The sequence below is a fragment of the Gopherus flavomarginatus genome, chromosome 3 (genome assembly GCF_025201925.1).
Source record: "Gopherus flavomarginatus isolate rGopFla2 chromosome 3, rGopFla2.mat.asm, whole genome shotgun sequence".
Classification (NCBI taxonomy): Eukaryota; Metazoa; Chordata; order Testudines; family Testudinidae; genus Gopherus; species Gopherus flavomarginatus.
The window spans coordinates 136,897,186-136,915,937 of record NC_066619.1 but is presented as its reverse complement, the minus strand read 5'-3'; the positions used below and the strand labels follow the sequence as shown (position 1 = coordinate 136,915,937).

Genomic DNA, 18,752 nt, shown 5'->3' with positions numbered 1-18,752 from the left:
ACTAATACAGGAAGGATAATAACATTTCATACCACTCAATCCTAAAGTGATTTGTAACCCACCGCCACCAAAAATGGGAGAAGCGGCCCCCTCATGCTGCGTAGCTAAGCAGAGCAGTGGTGTCTATCCAAACACGGTCTGTTCCTGACATCTTTCCCCCAGCTCCTCGCTAGATGTGAGGGGGGAGCTCATTCAGCCCCTGCTTATACTTAGTATTTAAAAACTCCATATTGTCCCTATCTCTGCTGGCCTTAGATTTCTCCTCCTGTCCCTTTCTTGATAGCTCAGATGTGGTGGCTGAGTGGTTAAGATGATGGGCTACTAATCCACTGTGCTCTGCACACAGGGGTTCAAATCCATTTCTCATCGGCTGCATTTAACCTTTCCCCTTACTTGACAAACAACCCACTCCCCCTTTGGTACAATGACAGACCAAACCATGTTGCTTCCAGCAAACAGAAACCTTCTCACGAACTCAGACCTCCCTCTCCTTTAAATGAAATATGTCTCAACTCCAGTTTTCTGAAAGAATTGTCTAGTTCTGTATTTCTTAGCTTTTATCTCAAAAGGTGGCATCCTCATAATCTCCCCCAAACACCCTGGGACTTGCCCAAATTATTAAAATGCCCCCAATTCACAAAGGCCATGACAGTGACCAACAGTTAGAGTGTCTAGGGCCAAGTTGTTCTGAAGGACGCAACTCAAACATTTTCTTTCTGTTTCTCTTGGAAAGGTCTGACTGGGAAAACAAAATCTATGAAATTGAAAATTTTCTGCTGAAAAACCAGCAAAGAATCCTGTGGCACCTTAATTCTTTGCTGCTTTTACAGATCCAGACTAACACGGCTATCCCTCTGATGCTGAAAAACCATTACTAGTCTGGTTGGGGAATTTGGTTTGAATGTATTATTAGTATTCTCTTCTGATTTCTGAATCAGTTCAGTTCAGTCTTTGTCCTCCAGATGTGTTTCCAGCTGTTGAGTTATGGGGGAGAGAGGCCAAGTCATGATGTCTCTACCCTTCTTTCATAGTTTCTTCCAGCTTGTTAGGAAGCTCCTTTGCTAGGATGTGAATCAAGCAGTGTCCATCCTCCCAAGGCAGACTTTGTACAAACCATGTCATCATTATAGGAGAGTGGTGAATATGGGGCTTCCAGGGTGCTACTTTGAGCACAGAGTGTCGCACCTGGGCTTCCATTGCAATAGAGACGTACCCTTAGAGTCCATCTCTCCTGGGATAAAGATGGCAGAAGGGTTGGCCTGGACCATCTGACTTGGGCTCATTGAGCTAAAGCTGAGATGCTAAAAACTGGTGCAGATATTTTTGTTCACACTGAAGCCTGGGTTCAGAAACCCTCACCCCTGCTGGGGTCTCAGCAGTTGGGCTCAAGCCCATATGTCTGCACTGTAATTTTATAGTCTTGCAGCCCAAGCCCTATAAGCCTAAGTCAGCTGACCCGGGCTTTGGGACAGGAGCCCTGGGTGTGTTCATCACAGTGTAGCCATAATTTTAGGATACGTCTGCAGTGCAATGAAACACCCGTGGCTGGTCCATGTCATATTAATCAGGGTCATGCAGCTTGGGCTGTAAAGCTGCAGCGTACGTGTCAAGGTTTTGTTGCAGGGGGCAACAGTTGGGGTTCGTTTGCCCGGTGTGCGTATCCCCAATGACTACATCGGAGTGGAGAAGCAAGTCTCTTTTATTTGACATCAAATAAGGTGCAGGAGATTCAAATCTCAGATCATGCACGAATCACTATCCGTTGCCATGTCTTATATACCTTACTTGTTTACAAAGATTTCCACAGGTGCTATAATTCATCATTTACAATTCATTAACTACCGGATCCTTTAATTAACTATATCCTGTACCCAAACTACCGAACCCCCCTTTTGATCGATTATATCTTATACCATAAACAAAGGAACAAAAGAAAAATAATAAATGATCATATGTACTCATGCTAGCTTTAAAGGAACATATAGTTCAGCCCGGTGAGGGCAATTGTAGGCCTGAGAATGTAAACTTTTGACCCTGCGCCATATTGCCAATTACTTGGTACTTTCTCCCCCCCTAACAGTTTCTTTCCCTACTTTGAACTTTAGAGTATAAAAGTGGGAACCTGCGTGAACACTTCTAAGCTTAATTACTAGCTTAGGTCTGGTAACGCTGCCACCAGCCAGAATTTAGTGTCTGGCACACTTTCTGTTCCCCCAAAACCTTCCCTGGGAACACGGATCCAAACCCCTTGGATCTTAAAACAAGGAGAAATTAACCATACCCCGTCCTTTCCCCTCAGACTTTCCCTCCCTGGGTTGCCTTGAGAGGCTTCACACAGATCCAAACTCCTTGGATCTTAAAACAAGGAGGAATTAACCATCCCCCCTCCTTTCCCCCCACCAATCCCTGGTGAGTTCAGACCAGTCCCCTTGGATCTTAAAACAAGGAAAATCAATCAGATTCTTAAAAAGAAAGCTTTTAATTAAAGAAAGAAAAAAGTAAAAATTATCTCTGTAAAATCAGGATGGAAAATGCTTTACAGGGTACTCAGATTCATATAGACCAGAGAAACCACCCCCCTCAGCCTTAGATTCAAAGTTACAGCAAACAGAGGTGAAAATCCTTCCAGCAAAAAGAAACATTCACAAGTTGAGAAAACAAACATAAGACTGATCTGCCTTGCCTGGCTATTACTTACAATTTTGACACATGAAAGACTGATTCAGAAAGATTTGGAGAGCCTGGATGTACGTCTGGTCCCTCTTAGTCCCAAGAGCGAACAACGAACAAAACAAAAAGCACAAACAAAGACTTCCCTCCACCAAGATTTGAAAGTATCTTGTCCCCCTATTGGTCCTCTGGTCAGGTGTCAGCCAGGTTTACTGAGCTTGTTAACCCTTTACAGGTAAAAGAGACATTAACCCTTAACCATCTGTTTATGACAGTACGTGTCTGGCTCAGGCTCAGTACCCTGTTTTAAGAGCCCAGAAGGTTGAGAGGGAGTTTAGCAAGTGGAAATGGTAAAACCGCAGTGAAGTATTACCCTGGACTCATGGCATTTCTCCATTGGTCTGTCTGCTTTGGAGCAGGGACAATAACATGTGCTGCCGCATTCGTTATTTCCAAGGGTGGTTTAGGATTTTCATTCTCAGACACGGTGCACTAAGCAGGACTCAACCCTCAGTGTAAATAAACAAGCCACCGACACATCAGTGATTCCAATAGCAGGGAGCAGGTTTTCTCTGGGGCACTGAGAGTTTTCAGGGAGTTGATGACTCCTTTCTTTCCTCACCTTGGAGTAAACTCAGCTTTTTATTCCATCCTTGATGATTCATGGAATAACAACAGTAATATGAAGAAAGAGGAGAGTGAATATCTCACTGACAGGGAAAAGTGGCCATGTCCCCTCTGTCTGACCATTGCCATTGCAGGAGAGAAGGTTTCAGTGGGATTGAATGCCCTGGCTCAGACAAGCGACACAGGGAGGTTTTGCTGTTCATGGATCTGTGCAAAGGAAATTGTGTCTCTGTGTGAAAATGGGGAGGGAAATGAAATACCCACATGGTGGTGCCTAAGGCAGAAGGGACCCCTTTAGGATTAGAATAGGATAAGTTCTATTCAAGCAGCATGCTTCTATCTTTGCTCATCTATCAAATTTGATTATTATCTATGGAAATATTTTGCCATTGGGCTGTGTGTTTACACTGGAATTGATAACTACCAACAAGCAGGTAATTCCTCCAAGCCTGCCTAGTCTGCCAGTGGTGAGTTTAGAAGAACAGAGTCGCTCTCCTCAGTCCCCACGCCAGGCCTGGGCTCTTCATGCTGCTCACTTCCCACACTGCTGAGATCCTTCCCTGATCTCCCCTCAGAGCTCTGCCCCCCGCTCCCGCTTCTGGGATCCCCTCCCAACACTGTCCAAATGCCCTGCTTCCAGGATCCCTCCCCATTCCCTTCCTCCTCTGTGAGCAAAAGCTCTGCATTATTCCCATACCGGGAATTGAACCGGGGTCAAAACCCGGAATCCTGACCATTAGACCATATAGGATTGGCATGTTTGTCTACTAAAACAACCCCTAAGGAGAGCAGCAGTGCCACCCAGTGGGGGTTGCACATAGGGCTGCATTAACCCTTCAGGTGCTGAGGTTTCCCTCTCTCCATTCCCAGTGTCTGTGATCAGGAAACAGACATCAGGGCTCGCATGTGCTGCACAGACCATGACTGAAGCTCCCAGGTGCTGCACAGACCATGACTGAGATCGGGGCCCCATATTGTGCAAGGTGCTGTACAAACCCTGGCCAACACTGGGACACCCAGGGGATTCCCCTCAATTTCTCTGAGCCTCTGCTGCCCAACTTCTTCTGACTCCATCTGGATCACACTCCCCCCTCGCAAAAACCCACCTTTCCAAATAGTTCTTCTTTCCCAGCCCCCTAATTCTGCTTTCACATACTGGGACCATCTCCTCTCTTCCCCAGGTGAAGCAGAGATGGAGGCAATTTCAGCCACTGGAGACAGCCCCAGCTAGCACTGCAGCCCGCCCAGGGCTGGTATTTGCAGATGCACGAAGGGAGCAGCTGGGAGCGGTGGGTGCTGGGAAGAAGGAGGCAGGAGGCAGGAGAAGACAATTCAGCTGCTTGGGGCAGGGCAGCTCCTGGGACGGGGCTCTGGCACAGATAGGGTGTGGGGCAGCTCCTGGGGTGGGGCTCTGGCACAGACAGGGGGAGGGGCAGCTCCTGGGGGAGGGGCTCTGGCACAGACGGGGTGGGGCAGCTCCTGGGGGAGGGCTTCTGGCACAGACAGGAGGTGGGGAAGCTCCTGGGGGAGGGGCTCTGGCACAGCCTGGGGTCGAGGCAGCTCCTGGGGTGGGGCTCTGGCACAGACAGGGGGTGGGGCAGCTCTTGAGGGAGGGGTTCTGGCACAGACGGGGTGGGGCAGCTCCTGGGGGAGGGCTTCTGGCACAGACAGGGGGTGGGGAAGCTCCTGGGGGAGGGGCTCTGGCACAGCCTGGGGTCGAGGCAGCTCCTGGGGCGGGGCTCTGGCACAGACAGGGGGCGGGACAGCTCCTGGGGTGGGGCTCTGGCACAGACAGGGGGTGGGGCAGCTCTTGAGGGAGGGGTTCTGGCACAGACGGGGTGGGGCAGCTCCTGGGGGAGGGCTTCTGGCACAGACGGGGTGGGGCAGCTCCTGGGGGAGGGGCTGTGGCACAGCCTGGGGTCGAGGCAGATCCTGGGGTCGGGGCTCTGGCACAGCCCAGGGACGGGGCAGTTTCTGAGGGCGGGGCTCTGGTACAGACAGGGGTGGGGCAGTTCCTGGGGGCGGGGCTCTGGCACAGACCGGATGCTGCTGCTGCCTCCATGTGACCCGGGAGCCCAGGCTGAGCAGCTGCTGCTCCCCAGGGTCTGTGCGGGGAGATCCCGGCATTAAAGCTCCTTCCACGCCAGGCCGGGTGGGCTGGGCCGTTCTCCAGGGGAACCAGCCTCCGAGAGCCCCGGACTCTGTCACCACCAGCTCCAGGGCCAGAGCCTCCAGGTGAGTGAAGCCGCCGGGGGGGAGTGCGAGGGAGGGGCAGGAAAGTGACTCTCTGTCTCCAGATCCGCAGCTGTTGCAGCCCCCGGGAACCTGCTTCCTGGTTGTCCATGTGCTGCCAGCAGCACTGGAGCCGCCAGAGCCAGAGCGGAGCCACTGTTCTCAGCTGCAGCCAGGATCTGCTCCCAGCTCCGCTGAGATCAAAGTGGGGACAGAGACTGGGGCCCGGGGGTTCCCCTTGGTGTGGCTGGTGGGGGTGGGAGGGGAGGGGAGAAGCCGGAGCTGCAGGCAGGGGAAGGGCAGTGGGACAAGTGGGGGGTTAAATGGTCTCTGTGCAGCCAGGAAAGTCCAGGGGGAGAGTGTGTGTGAATCAGGGAGTGAGATACCTGCGTCCTTTTCCTGTTTGTGCCAATTCCCTCTCAAGTACTGGTAACAAGTCTCTCTAATTCTCCCCCTTTTCTCTCCCCTCACCACACAGGACTATCAAACTCAAGGAGATGCCCTCATTTTTCCTAAAATTATTGACTCTCTACTCTCTTATTTTTCCCGATTTTCTCCATAATTCTCAAATGTCAGTTTAAATTCTCCTCATATTTGGCAGGGGGCTTCCCACTACCCCCAATTTCCCACTACCCCCTGCAGCAATTCTTCCTTGTTGGGGTGGGAAATTGTTGTCCTGAGTCATTCCCCAAAAGGGACTGGGGTTACTGGGTGCTGTTTGGGGGAGCCCTGAGACACAGCTCCCTCTGGGGCAGAAATGGAGTGGCTGTTTTCTGCCAGCTACAGGGCATGGCTGGGGCACTGGGGGGGAAGGATGAACCAGTGTCCCCTATGGACCCTACCCAGCCCCTTTGGTTCTTCTCCTTTCTAGCATTTTGTTCAGAGACTTTATTACTGCAGAGGCTGAAAAATGTCTGTGGATTTAGCCCTGGTAGGAGGGGTCATGTCTACACTGTAATAAAGAGATCAAGCATTTTCCCAGCAAGGTAGACTCTTGGATGTCTGTCTGCAGGGAAAGGGCCTGGAGGAATTGTGATGTGAGATGAACTAAAGCCAGTTCTGAAATCTCTACAACTGCCCTTCTCATCCTGCCAGGTTGCAGAATGACGCCCACATCTCGCGCCAGTTCATCCCATCCTTCCATGGGACAGAGAAGGGAAATGGCTGCTGTGGAACCAGCTCAGGTAGGAGTTATTAAGGGGCTGCTGGTGGGTTCCTACTGGAGGGAGAGGGGCTGTAAATACTGAAGAGGTGGCAACTTCTGGAGACTTAGGTTTGGAGGGGGCAGAGAATACCGTGGGTGAAGAAAGGGAGGGAGACAGAGTGTGACAAACCTGCTGGGACTTGTTTAACTTAGGCCTAGATCCTCAGAACAAATGTGTGCATGTTGGGGGAGAAAATTCCCTAATTTTGAAACAGGAAATAGAGAAACCAACCTCCTGGGCAGGACGGGGAAAACTGACCAGACTTCCGGTGCTGAACCCTCAGCCTGCTAGCCAGAGGCTAGTGTGACATGGAAAGATGTAGGAAGGTGAAGGGAAGATGTCCCAGCCCCTCACATCCAGATGCTGGCAGTGGAGAGGGTGTTGGGTTCCCTACATGGGGTTGTATCAGCCTCTGGCTAGTAGGTGTGTGATGGATCTGCTGGCAGAGACAAGGGGCTCTCTCTTTGTTCTCTCATCATGATGCCGCCTGATGCTCTCAGCAGTGTGGGGATAGGACTCTGCTGACTGTTTCTCTCTCAGAGCTTCCATTTGATTGGTTCCTCTTCCCCATGAATAGTGGGGCTGTGAGTAGGGAAGCAGGTACTGAGTGTTGGACTCTTGCTCTTTCAGAGGCCAGTGACCTTCGAGGAGGTGGCTGTATATTTCACCAGGGAAGAGGGAGCTCTGCTGGACTCCACTCAGAGAGCCCTCTACATGGATGTCATGCAGGAGAACTATGAGATGGTGATCTTTCTGGGTAAGAAGTCCTGTCCCCTCGGTTATTAGAAGCTGTAGGGTTTCTGAAGAACCTGAGCAGTAATAACTTTATTTGTCACACAAGTGTTGACAAGTTTCTTGCCCTCTTTTTTTGCCTTATCTCCCACCCACTAGAATAATTTTCGGACATGTGCCTTTTTGGTGCTGTCAGTCATTTTAAAATTGCATTTAATGTATCCTTATAGGATACATTCATAACTACATTAATAACTTCAGCTTTCATGCCTTGTTCTCATTTTAAGAGGAAAATATGCCCCCTGTAGAATTCTAAATTGAGTTAATAGGTGTATGACTCACACCTGGCTTGTGTGACAGTCAGATGAGCTCCTCTTTTAATAGGAGAGTGTATAATGTTGTCAGTCAGGTGCCCACGGGTGAAGGGAGAACAGAGCCATGTGAGAGGAGGAAAAGGGGGGGTAGATAATTCTGGGGTGCCAGGACATGGGGAGGATGTGTGCAGGATTAGCGCTAAGAAACAGCAATAAGGAAACAGATCAACAGGGCCAGACGTGTACCCAGGAGCCTCCTGCTGCAAGAGAAGCCTAAGAAAGAAACCAGCAGGACTCCACTGGCCATCACATACAGTCCCCAGCTAAAACCCCTCCAACGCATCATCAAGGATCTACAACCCATCCTGGACAATGATCCCTCGCTTTCACAGACCTTGGGTGGCAGGCTAGTCCTCGCTCACAGACAACACACCAACCTTAAGCATATTGTCACCACCAACCACACACCACACCATAGTAACTCTAACTCAGGAACCAATCCAGGCAACAAACCTCAATGCCAACACTGCCCACATATCTACACCAGCGACACCAGCACAGGACCTAACCAGATCAGCCACACCATCACCGGTTCATTCACCTGCACGTCCACCAATGTAATATATGCCATCATATGCCAGCAATGCCCCTCTGCTATGTACATCGGCCAAACAGGACAGTGCCTACGGAAAAGGATAAATGGACACAAATCAGATATTAGGAAAGGCAATATACAAAAACCTGTAGAAGAACACTTCAATCTCCCTGGACGCACAGGTAGCAGACTTAAAAGTAACCATCCTGCAGCAAAAAAAACTTCAGGACCAGACTTCAAAGAGAAACTGCTGAGCTTCAGTTCATCTGCAAATTTGACACCATCAGCCCAGGATTAAACAAAGACTGTGAATGGCTAGCCAACTACAAAACCAGTTTCTCCTCCCTTGCTGTTCATATCTCAACTGCTAGAAGAGGGCCCCATCCTCCCTGATTAAACTAACCTCGTTATCTCTAGCCTGACTCACTCGTGCTTGCATATTTATAACTGCCTCTGGAAATTTCCACTACATGCTTCTGATGAAGAGAGTATTCACTCATGAAAGCTCATGTTCCAATACGTTTGTTAGTCTATAAGAGGCCACAGGACTCTTGGCTGATTTTACAAATCCTGACTAACACGGCTACCCCTCTGATATGTTCTAACTGTGGGTTCTATCCCTTCCCCCATTCTGTGTCTGTCTTGTCTATTTAGATTGTAAATTCTTCAGGGCATGGGACATCTACTGTTCTCATTTGTACTTTGCTTAGCACAATGGGGACCCACTGTTAGTCCTTAGGCACTAAGGTAATGAATGTGATTTATATTAATAATAACTGTCCTGCTACTTTAAGCCAAGGAAGCTGATCTTGGGATGTTACTGCTTAAAAATGAGCTGGGGTTAAAATCATGGAATATTTTTTGTGACAAGTATCCCACAAATTCCAGTGACTTCCCTTGTTTTCTTCGCCTGGAGTAAGGTTTCCAGTTTCCAAACCTGATGTGATCTTCCAGCTGTGTAGATAAATCTCTGCATTAAGCATCTTTGCATAACTTTCATATGACTTTGTATTATGCCTCTTCATATAACCTTGTATTGGGTCTATCCATGTGTGACCTTTGTTTCCATGCAAGTTTGTGTCAAGTCCTTTGATATGGGAACTTTGTATCAAATCCTTGTATAGAAAGTTTGTATTGAGCCTTGGTATAATCTTATAGCTCCTAAGGATAGTTACGGTAGAAGAAAAATATCTTTTTGCTAAGAGTAGAATAAGATCTCCCCCTCCCTTTTAATCAAGTGCCCTATTGAATGAATGAGGTGTGAATGAGCAAACCGTGGAAGGCAGCACCTCCAGACAGCTGCAACAGTCAGAGAGGGAATGGGAACCAGACTCTAGAGCAATAAAACTTGTCAAGTGGGCAAATTAAAGAACATCAGACATATTGATGGCCTTGGGAGATAGAAGCGAGCACCTTCTTTTGAAAACACCCTCTTTGAAAATAAATGTGGCAGCATTAAGATAACACCCAGAAGGATGTGCCACAGATGACCAGGTGACACAGGCTTTAAATCTGATATCGATTTGCACAAGAGGGAAGCTGCTATAAATGTGAAATGTCCTGTAGAGGACCCCAGGTCTCGTCTTGTCAACATGGGAGCATCGATCTGGATCAACAGAAGCCCAACTCCACCCCTCCTCCATCTAACTCACCTGGCCAGTGAAGATAAGGGGAGCAACTAGTTGTTAACAACAACAAGATGGATTGTGCTTGGGGGTGTGTGTGAGCACATGAGTGTAATATATATCACATGCATATGATACAGTGTTGATTGATTGATACATGTATTACCAAGAAACGTGGCACTTTTCCTTATCCCCTCTGAAAAGATCCTGTGCAATACTTTAAGTACAACAGTTGGAATGAGGGGAAGAGCCGTGCGTCCCAGACCTCCAGGGCTCTGAGAAATAAGTGCTCCTAAGAGCTGCTTGCACAAGTAGGGAATTGGTTAAACCAACTCAAAAACTGTCTGTGAATATAGGAAACATTTGTGATGCCCTACGAAGACCCTGTGAGCTCTCCAAGTTCAGGATTGTTCCCTGCAGGTGTGGAATCATTATGGCAGATGTCATTCCTGCTTCCCTCCTATTCTGACTGACAAATGGCAGCAGGTTTCTCCCCGATCTCACTTTCCCCTGAGTGTTTTCATGAGATGCAGACCAAAACTGATCCTTTCCTCTGTCCTCTGTGGAAAGGTTTGGGGAAAATCAGTTCCTCATTGGTTTGATGTCTCCTGCATGTATTTTGGTTAGTTCATCTCTTTTTTGATTCCTGTCTCTCTGAGATTTCTCTCTGGCACAGAGAATGACCTATGTCTGGATTCTCTCTATCTCCCATCAGGTGTTCGGATGGTGAGTGAGAATAAGGAGGAGAAACCCCAGCAGGAAGATGCTGAGCAAGTAGAACCACATGGAATGTTATCAGGAAGATCCAAAGGGAATGTTTCCAGGAGTTGTGCACTCCCAGAAAAAGCAAAGCCTGTGAGACTCAGCAAAGGCCAGAGGAAAACTTGAGGAGCCACTTAGACCTTATTACAAGTGAGAGAATCAACTAGGAAGAGACAAGCTACATATGCCATGAGTGTGGGAAAAGCTCAATGGGAGCTGAAACCTATTCACACATCAAATAATCCACAGAGGAGAGAAACCGAACACATGCTCTGACTGCGGGAAAAGTTTCAATCAGAACTATACCCTTATCAGACATTGGAGAACCCACACTGGAGAGAAACCCTACACATGCTCTGAATGTGGGAAAAGCTTCAATCAGAGCTCAGACCTTATCAGACATCACGGAATCCACACAGGTGAGAAACCTTATGGATGCTCTGAGTGTGGGAAATGCTTCATTCATACTTCAGCCCTCATCTCATATCAGAAAATCCACACAGGAGAGAGACCTTACACATGCTCTGAGTGTGGGAACAGTTTCTATCAGAACTCTGACCTGATCAAACATCGTAGAATCCACATAGGAGAGAAACCCTACGCATGCTCAGAGTGTGGGAAAAGTTTCAATGAGAGCTCAATCCTTACTAGACATCAGAAAATCCACACAAGAGAGAACTGTAATAAATGCCTTGACTAGGGCTGGCCAAAGATTTTTCTTTAAAAAAATCACATTTGCTAATTCCTACAGAGTGATCTTTGTACCATCTTCACCGTGGTCTCTCAGCTTCCCCAGATGAGTTACCTGCTTCTGCCTTTTGCAGCTCACCCTTCTTTGGGGTCCATCCTGTGATCTTTTCTATCAACTCCTTTCCTTTTGAGTCAAAGGAGCGTGTGTCCCTCTACCCAGAAATGTTCACCAGCTGCAGGTGGGAGAGAGAGGTTTGATCCCAACAACCTACACTAAGGCAAAAACTACTTGTGTCTTCCATCCACTAGGGCTGCACATGTCTTTTGCTGCTCAAGTTAGAGATCTTGGAGTAAAAAGACAGTTATAGCTGTACAGCAGATGCAGCCCATGTGCAGTGGTTGGCATTAGCTTTCCCCTTGACCTGACCTAAACTCCATCACTTTTCCTAGTCTAAACAAACCCTGAGCATCATGGTTATACGGTTCCCCCATTTCAAAGCAATTGTTAGTCATCAGCAACAATTAAATTAAACATGAAGTTAATTAGTGTATCATAAGAGGCAGATTCTGTGATAACTTTCAGTGTTACAATATGATTCAGGTTTTCTTCTAGTTCTCTCCCTGCCCCCTCCTACTCTATTGGAAATGGTGACAACTCCTGAAATTAAAACCTCACTGCAAAGGAATTAGAGTGAGGGAATATGTGAGAGAAATAGCATGCACGAGAATAGAGACCCAGTGCGGCCTGTAATTATTTCAATTTAAAAGGGAATTTATTTTGATAAATTTTAAAATAAATCTTCTGTTAAGAGAAAAATTACTTGAGACAAGATGCACAACCTTTTACCCATCCTGTACAGTGCTGATGTGTTTTTGTTTGTTCGTTTGTCTGTCTCTTCTCCGGTGGTTGCTTTTTAATAAGAAATCATTTTGGTTTGAAAGCAATCTTTATTCCATTACCTGAAAGCAAACAGAGCCCTTCAAAGCAGCAGGCAATTTTCTTAAGACTTCATAGTACTTTGTCTGGACCAATAACAATCACCTCCTAGCCTTACAAGCACTGCACTCCCGTGCACAGCAACAAATATTAGTGGCTTTCAGCTTCAAATTGCTGCCTCAAGGTATCCCTGATCCTTATGGCCCTGCACTCCACCCCTCTAATAGTCCTGGTCTCTGTCTGTTCAAATTCAGCCTCCAGGTGCTGAGCCTCAATGGTCCAGCCCTGAGTGAAGCTTTTACTCTTCCCTTCACAAATAAATGACCAAAAGCACACTCAAGAGTCATTCTTCACTTGCTCGGCCTGTTGTTGAACTGCTCCTTGCTGCTGTCAAGGTGCCCCATGAATGGCTTCATAAGCCACGGCACTTATGGGTAGGCAGGGTCTCAGGATCACAATGGGCATTTTGACTTCCCCTACGGTTATCTTCTGGTCTGGAAAGAAAGTCTCTGCTTTCAGTTTCCTGAACAGGCCAGTGTTCCGAAAGATGCGTGTGTCTTACCAGGCCAGCCTGCATTAATGTCTGTGAAATGCCCACGGTGATCCACAAGTGCCTGGAGAACCATAGAGAAGTACCTCTTCTGATTAATGTACGCCGTGACTAGGTGGTCTGGTGCCAGAATTGTAATATGTGTGCGATCTATCGCCCCTCCGCAGTTAGGGAATCTCATTTGTGCAAAGCCATCCACAATGTCACACACACTGCCCAGAGTCACAGTCTTTTGGAGCAGGATGCAATTAATGGCTCTGGACACTTTTGTCAACACATGTCCAATGGTCGACTTTCCCAACTCAAACTGGTTAGCGACCAATTGGTAACAATAATTGGTATCTGGAGTAGGCAGCTTCCACTGTGCAATTGTCACGCACTTCTCCAATAACAGGACAATTCTCATTCTCCTGTCCTTGCATTGCAGGGTTCGGGTGAGCTCATCACAGAGTCCCATGAATGTGTCTTTCCTCATCCAGAAGTTCTGCAGCCACTGCTTGTCATCCCAGACGTGCATGATGATGTGATTCCACCACTCAGTGCTTGTTTCCCGAACCCAAAAGCAATATTCCACTGTGGTCAGAACCTCCATGAATACCATAAGCAATCTCCTGTCATAGCTACTATGTGTGGTGAGATCAATGTTGAACTCCTCTTGCCTTTGTAGTTTAAGGAATAACGCCACTGCCATTTGTGATGTATTAGTAAGAGCGGGCAGCATATTGATCAATAATGCAGGATACATTCCTGCAGCCCAAAGAGGCAGAATGTACAGTACACCAACCATTGAAAGATAGCACCAAATGCGGACGGAAGCACAGGGATTTCTGGAATGCAAAGCAATGCATCACACTGAATTGGGACAGGATCCAGGATGTCCCACGACCCCCTCTGCCTTCCCACAACTCTTAGGAGCAGAAGAGGAAGAGATGCTCAGTGGGATAGCTTCCCAGAGCGCACCACTCTGAATGTTACTACAAGTGCCGCAATGTGAACACGCTATTGTGCGGGCAGCTGACAGTGTGAACACACAATAGCGGTTTCCCTTCAGCACTCTCTGAGCAGCACTGTAACTCCTGGCACTGTAACTCTGCCAGTGTAGACATAGCTCAGAGAGACTGCCAGGATCCCTGGCCTGATCCCCTCTGGGGAATGAAGCACAACGGCGACAGGCTGTGCAGCCTTCACTTGTTTCCTGTACCTGAAAAGCCTGCTAGCCCAACGTGCTGGAGCATCTATGCCATTACCTGGCTCCTAAACTGCAGCTACAGTTCCTACCCCACATGAAACCAAAGACAGATAGGTGCAGAGATCCAACCCCTTATAATCTTAGAAACATTTTATTCCTTTTTCTAATTTTTGTCTGTTTCTTTTTATGAACTTGGAGACCTCCCAAACTTTGTATTAGATTGCGGTGTAACTGTGCGGCTCAATGAGGGTGTGAGTGAACACCTCTGAAATCTACAAAGGGAAGATGTTAGGAAGAATCGTTCCCCAAATCTTAATAGTCTTAAAACTCTGCCCCATGAAATGACGGAATGCAGGATCCTCACCTGTGCAAGCATTGCAAGGAATTGAGCTGTCAGATAAGTATTGTTCAGTGAGAGCTGTTTGAACTTCTTTTGCTAATGTCTCTATAAGGTCTGTACGTGTTTTGGGGCGAGAAGAAATATGAGCTACACAAGAGTGAAATCTAAGGAGAAATTGTAATTGGCTTTGAGGTTGTGGGCTAAATGTAAGCAATAATTTGGTTTCGGTATTGAAATATTCAGCTGGCTAAATCTGGGTTGCACTGCCTGGGTAAAAATCTCTGACTGGGGTTTCACCTGTTTTCTTGGGTTGCTCTTTTAGGATTTATAGGATTTATAGGGGTTGATTTTCAGCTGTATTAATCTGATGGTTGGACTAAATTGACGACTTGATTCCAATGCAATATTCTTGTTAACTCATTGATTTCCTGATTTGGCCTGAACTTTATCACGGTATTGTTTAATCCTTAGCTGAGTGGTGTCTATAGTCATTTAGCCTTAGTGATGTGTGCTCTTGGATTTATTTGTTCGTGTTAATATAACGTAACTGGGATATTAAGTCATTTCTTTCAATAAGCAACAGCGGCTGGAACTTTTATTTGTATATTTAATTCGATCTTCATTTTCTTCATTTCATAACTGTTCTAAGTTAAGGAATGTACAGCAACAAAAACTGACAGAAGCCTTTTGCTGCCCCATTCTGTGCTCAACCAGCAGGAGTAGAGAACAAATCCCTCCTGGAGCAGGGACTGTCACACTGGACTGTAAATACAAATGAATGTTCCCAAGGTTTGCTGTCTTTCTCAAATCATGGCATAAGGCTGACTCCTACAGGCAGCTCCTTGTAATCACGCCTGGCAGGAAGGAGATGCCTACGTGCATTCCGTAGGGAGGCAGGGGGATCTGGGAAACCTGGACACTGGGGGCTATTTACCCAGAGCTCATGAGGAATTTACTCAGGGGTGATGCAGTAGAAAAGAGCTGGGTGCTGCTTTCCCCACTTATTTCTCTTTATCCTCTTTCAATCTCACCTGTTTCCCTTTCTTCCCCTTCCCCCCATCCTCCTGGCAGGGAGACTTGGTCACTTCCCTTCTTCCAGGGGTGCTCACTCTCCTGTAGCTGGATTGGCCCCTGCGAGCACTAATAGGATAGAGAGCCTCGGTGTGGGACAGTCCCTGCAGCTGCCCTGTTATTGGAGAAGTGTGTGGCAATTGCACGGTTGAAGCTGCCTACTCCAGACTGCTACCAGCTGGTCGCTGTCGTGGAAAGGACCACCAACGAGTTGAGTTGATTAGACAGCCTGAGGCTCCTTTATTGATTAATCAGAGAATACAAGCATATATGCAGGGAGAGACGACAAAGTCCCCTAGCAAGGGGAAGTCGCTCTACCTTACAGCAGAGATACCTGTGTTTATAAAGCCTAAAACCGCAAATTATCACATGAGCTTGTACATCTGTTATTACCTTATTTGGGTGATACATGACATGTTCTCAAAACAATTATTGCAAAAAGAGCTAAAAATGGCCAAGCTGTTCCTTTGTACTTCCTTTTAGGAAGCTCCTTCTATCGCCAAGACCTTGGCACCCCGGTTATCCTTCTCTTGCGGTTTGAGCAGCTGTTTTTTCAAGCAAATTTTGAGGAACTTGGGTCCAAAAATACATGTTTGTTCTTTTGGCCAAGTTATTAGGGGTTATCTTTTATGCTTGCATGAGCTACTTGATAAACTATAATGACCTGACAGCTGTTAATCTTTTGGCAGTGATGGATGGGTTATTTCAGGGACTTTTATGTCAGTATGACCCCATATAGCAGCATTTACTTATTTAGCAGCATTTGGTGGTGATTGTAGTGTTAGCAGCATTTAATAACATTATAGCGTTATGATAATAGTGTGTAGTAAAATCAGAGAGTGAGCCTCAGGAGGGTTAGTGGAAAATCAACTTTTCTGACTTTGCTACGTGTTAGTATAATTGAGGCCTAAGGCCTTGATATAATTATTAGCTTGATTAAGACCTGGCTTTTGGGCCTGGGGTCAGCTTTCTTTATCAGTCGCTAATCAGTTTGAGTTGGGAAAGTTGATCGTTGGACATGTGAACTGAGCATACTCAGTAAATCTGCTGAAGCCACTTCCCTTCACTCCTCCCTTACTCAGAATCAGATTCTGCAGATTGCTATTTATGGGGTGTCATAAACATATAGCTACACGTAGCATAAAATACCCTGTAAAGGGTTAAAAAGCTCAGATAACCTGGTTGGCACATGACCAAAAGGACTAATAAGGAAAGAAAATACTTTCAAATCTGTCAGGGAAGGTTTTTGTTCTCGTGTTCCTTTGTTGTCTCTGGGTCAGCGAGGAACCAGAGCATGGAAAATACATCTTCCTAAGCACATGGCATAGAAAAACCTTCGAGTTCTGTCCATAGGCAGGTCCTTGCATACCTTGCTGAGTCACAAGGTGTATCTGCCTTTTCTCAATGGGTCGATTGTATAGCTGATGGTCCTTAATGGACCATCAAGCAGGCTAGGCAAAACTGACACCAACTTGTCTGGATGGGGTGTTCCCCAGAAGCATAGCACAAGTTTGAAATACGAACAGCATAGAGTCAATATGCATAACGTCAACTACAAAAATGTTACACATTAAGAGATAGTATCATTATAATCAGCCAGTCAGAACCTCTCCATACACCCCTTACATGACAACCTTTCTACAATATTAGATGCAAATATAGAACAGTGGTCACAATGGTGATCTATACAGTTACATATTATGTCACTAATGTCACAGGAGGTGACACAGTATCAGTGAGACTGATATTGGAATACTGCCTCCAATTTTGGTGTCCTCATTTGAAAAAGATGTTGTGAAATTGGAGGTGGGGCAGCAAAGAGCCACCAAATGTTCTGAGGGCTGGAGAAAAATGCCTGCTAGTGAGCTACTGAAAGAGCTCAACCTGTCTAGCTTATCAAAAGAAGATTGAAAGGTGACTTCATTGAAGTGTTGAAGGGCCTTAATGGAAAGAAAATATTGGGTATTAAAGGGCTCTTTAATCAAGCAAAGAAAGGCATAACAAAACCCAATGGCTGGAAGGTGAAAAGAGACAAATTCATATTACAACTAAGACACAAATATTCAACAGCGAGGATGATTCACCGCAAGAACAAGCTACCAAGGAAAGCGGTGGATTCTCCATCTCCTGATGTCATTTAATGAAGACTAGATGCCTTTCTGGAATGTGTTTGCCCCAAAAGTAGCTTATTGTGTCCTACAGGAGGCCTGTGATATGCAGGGGGTCAGATTAGATGCTCTAATGATCTATTCTGGCCATAAAGTCGACTAATTTCTGAAAAACTGAGTGTAGCATTGGCAGCAGCATCTGATGTTTTCCTGTCTAGCCGGCTTGCTGCCTAGAAAGAATCCTCCTTGAATGGGGTGATCCACAGGGAGTAGCTCAAACCTCCAAAGTGCCTGGCCAGGGGCAGGACATTAGCACAGCAAGGGAGGGGTGTGGAAGTGACATCACAAAGACCGTTTGCAGGACCTCAGACTATTGGTCAAAGGTGGTGGGGAGGTGGTGACCTCACAGAGAGATGCTGACATCAGCCAGGCACGACAGGGGCGAGGAGCCAGGGAAACCTCAGAGACCCCTGTGCCTTTGCTTCAGCAAGTCTCCTTCTTGAGGTCTCTCTCTGAGGACTGAGAGAGTATTTGGGTTCACTTACGTGAGCACCAGGAGGAACCTCTTTCTAGTTTTCTCCTTCTCTTTTCCTGATTTTACTAGAAAACAACTGTCCCTGTTTAGAAGCTAAGAGTCTCCTTGAGGTTTGAAACCTGTTCAGTCTGATCCATCTGGTGACAGTTGAATTCTAGGCATGGAAAACACGAGCTTCAGGAGGCAGAATTTTATTCTGCACCTGGGATTTTGTCCCTTAGAATCACTGGAGCATTAGGCTTTGTCCTTTTTGTTTCATCTTTTCCTCCATCCATCCCTTCCTCCTTTCTCTTTGTCTCTTGCTTCTTTTGTCCTTTCATCTGTTCCCCTCCCAACACCAGGAGCGAGGTGTGTGTGTGTGTGTTGCAGGGGAGTGCTCGGCAGCTCCCACTGTGGGAGGTCCACCTAAAAATGTGGGGCAGAAATAGTGCTCAGGCCGTGATCCCCACCGGTGACCTGGGCCATCCTTTGGGCTCTCTGGTGAGAACCCTCAGCCTCCCATCCTCAGTCTCTACCCTGATTGGCTGAGCAGGGGGTTATTGACAGGGAGGAGACTCAAGTCCTTGCTGT

At 46.9% G+C, this 18,752-nt stretch overlaps 1 protein-coding gene across 1 annotated transcript in view; it reads left to right on the top strand.

The window, feature by feature from the left end:
* LOC127048433 (zinc finger protein 883-like) overlaps nt 1-18,752 on the top strand; it is a 291,005-nt gene that overhangs the window by 25,870 nt on the left and 246,383 nt on the right. The window contains exons 4-5 of the mRNA XM_050948239.1: nt 6,625-6,713; nt 7,365-7,385. Coding sequence (XP_050804196.1) covers nt 6,625-6,713; nt 7,365-7,385 — 110 coding nt within the window. The remainder of the gene's footprint in view (nt 1-6,624; nt 6,714-7,364; nt 7,386-18,752) is intronic.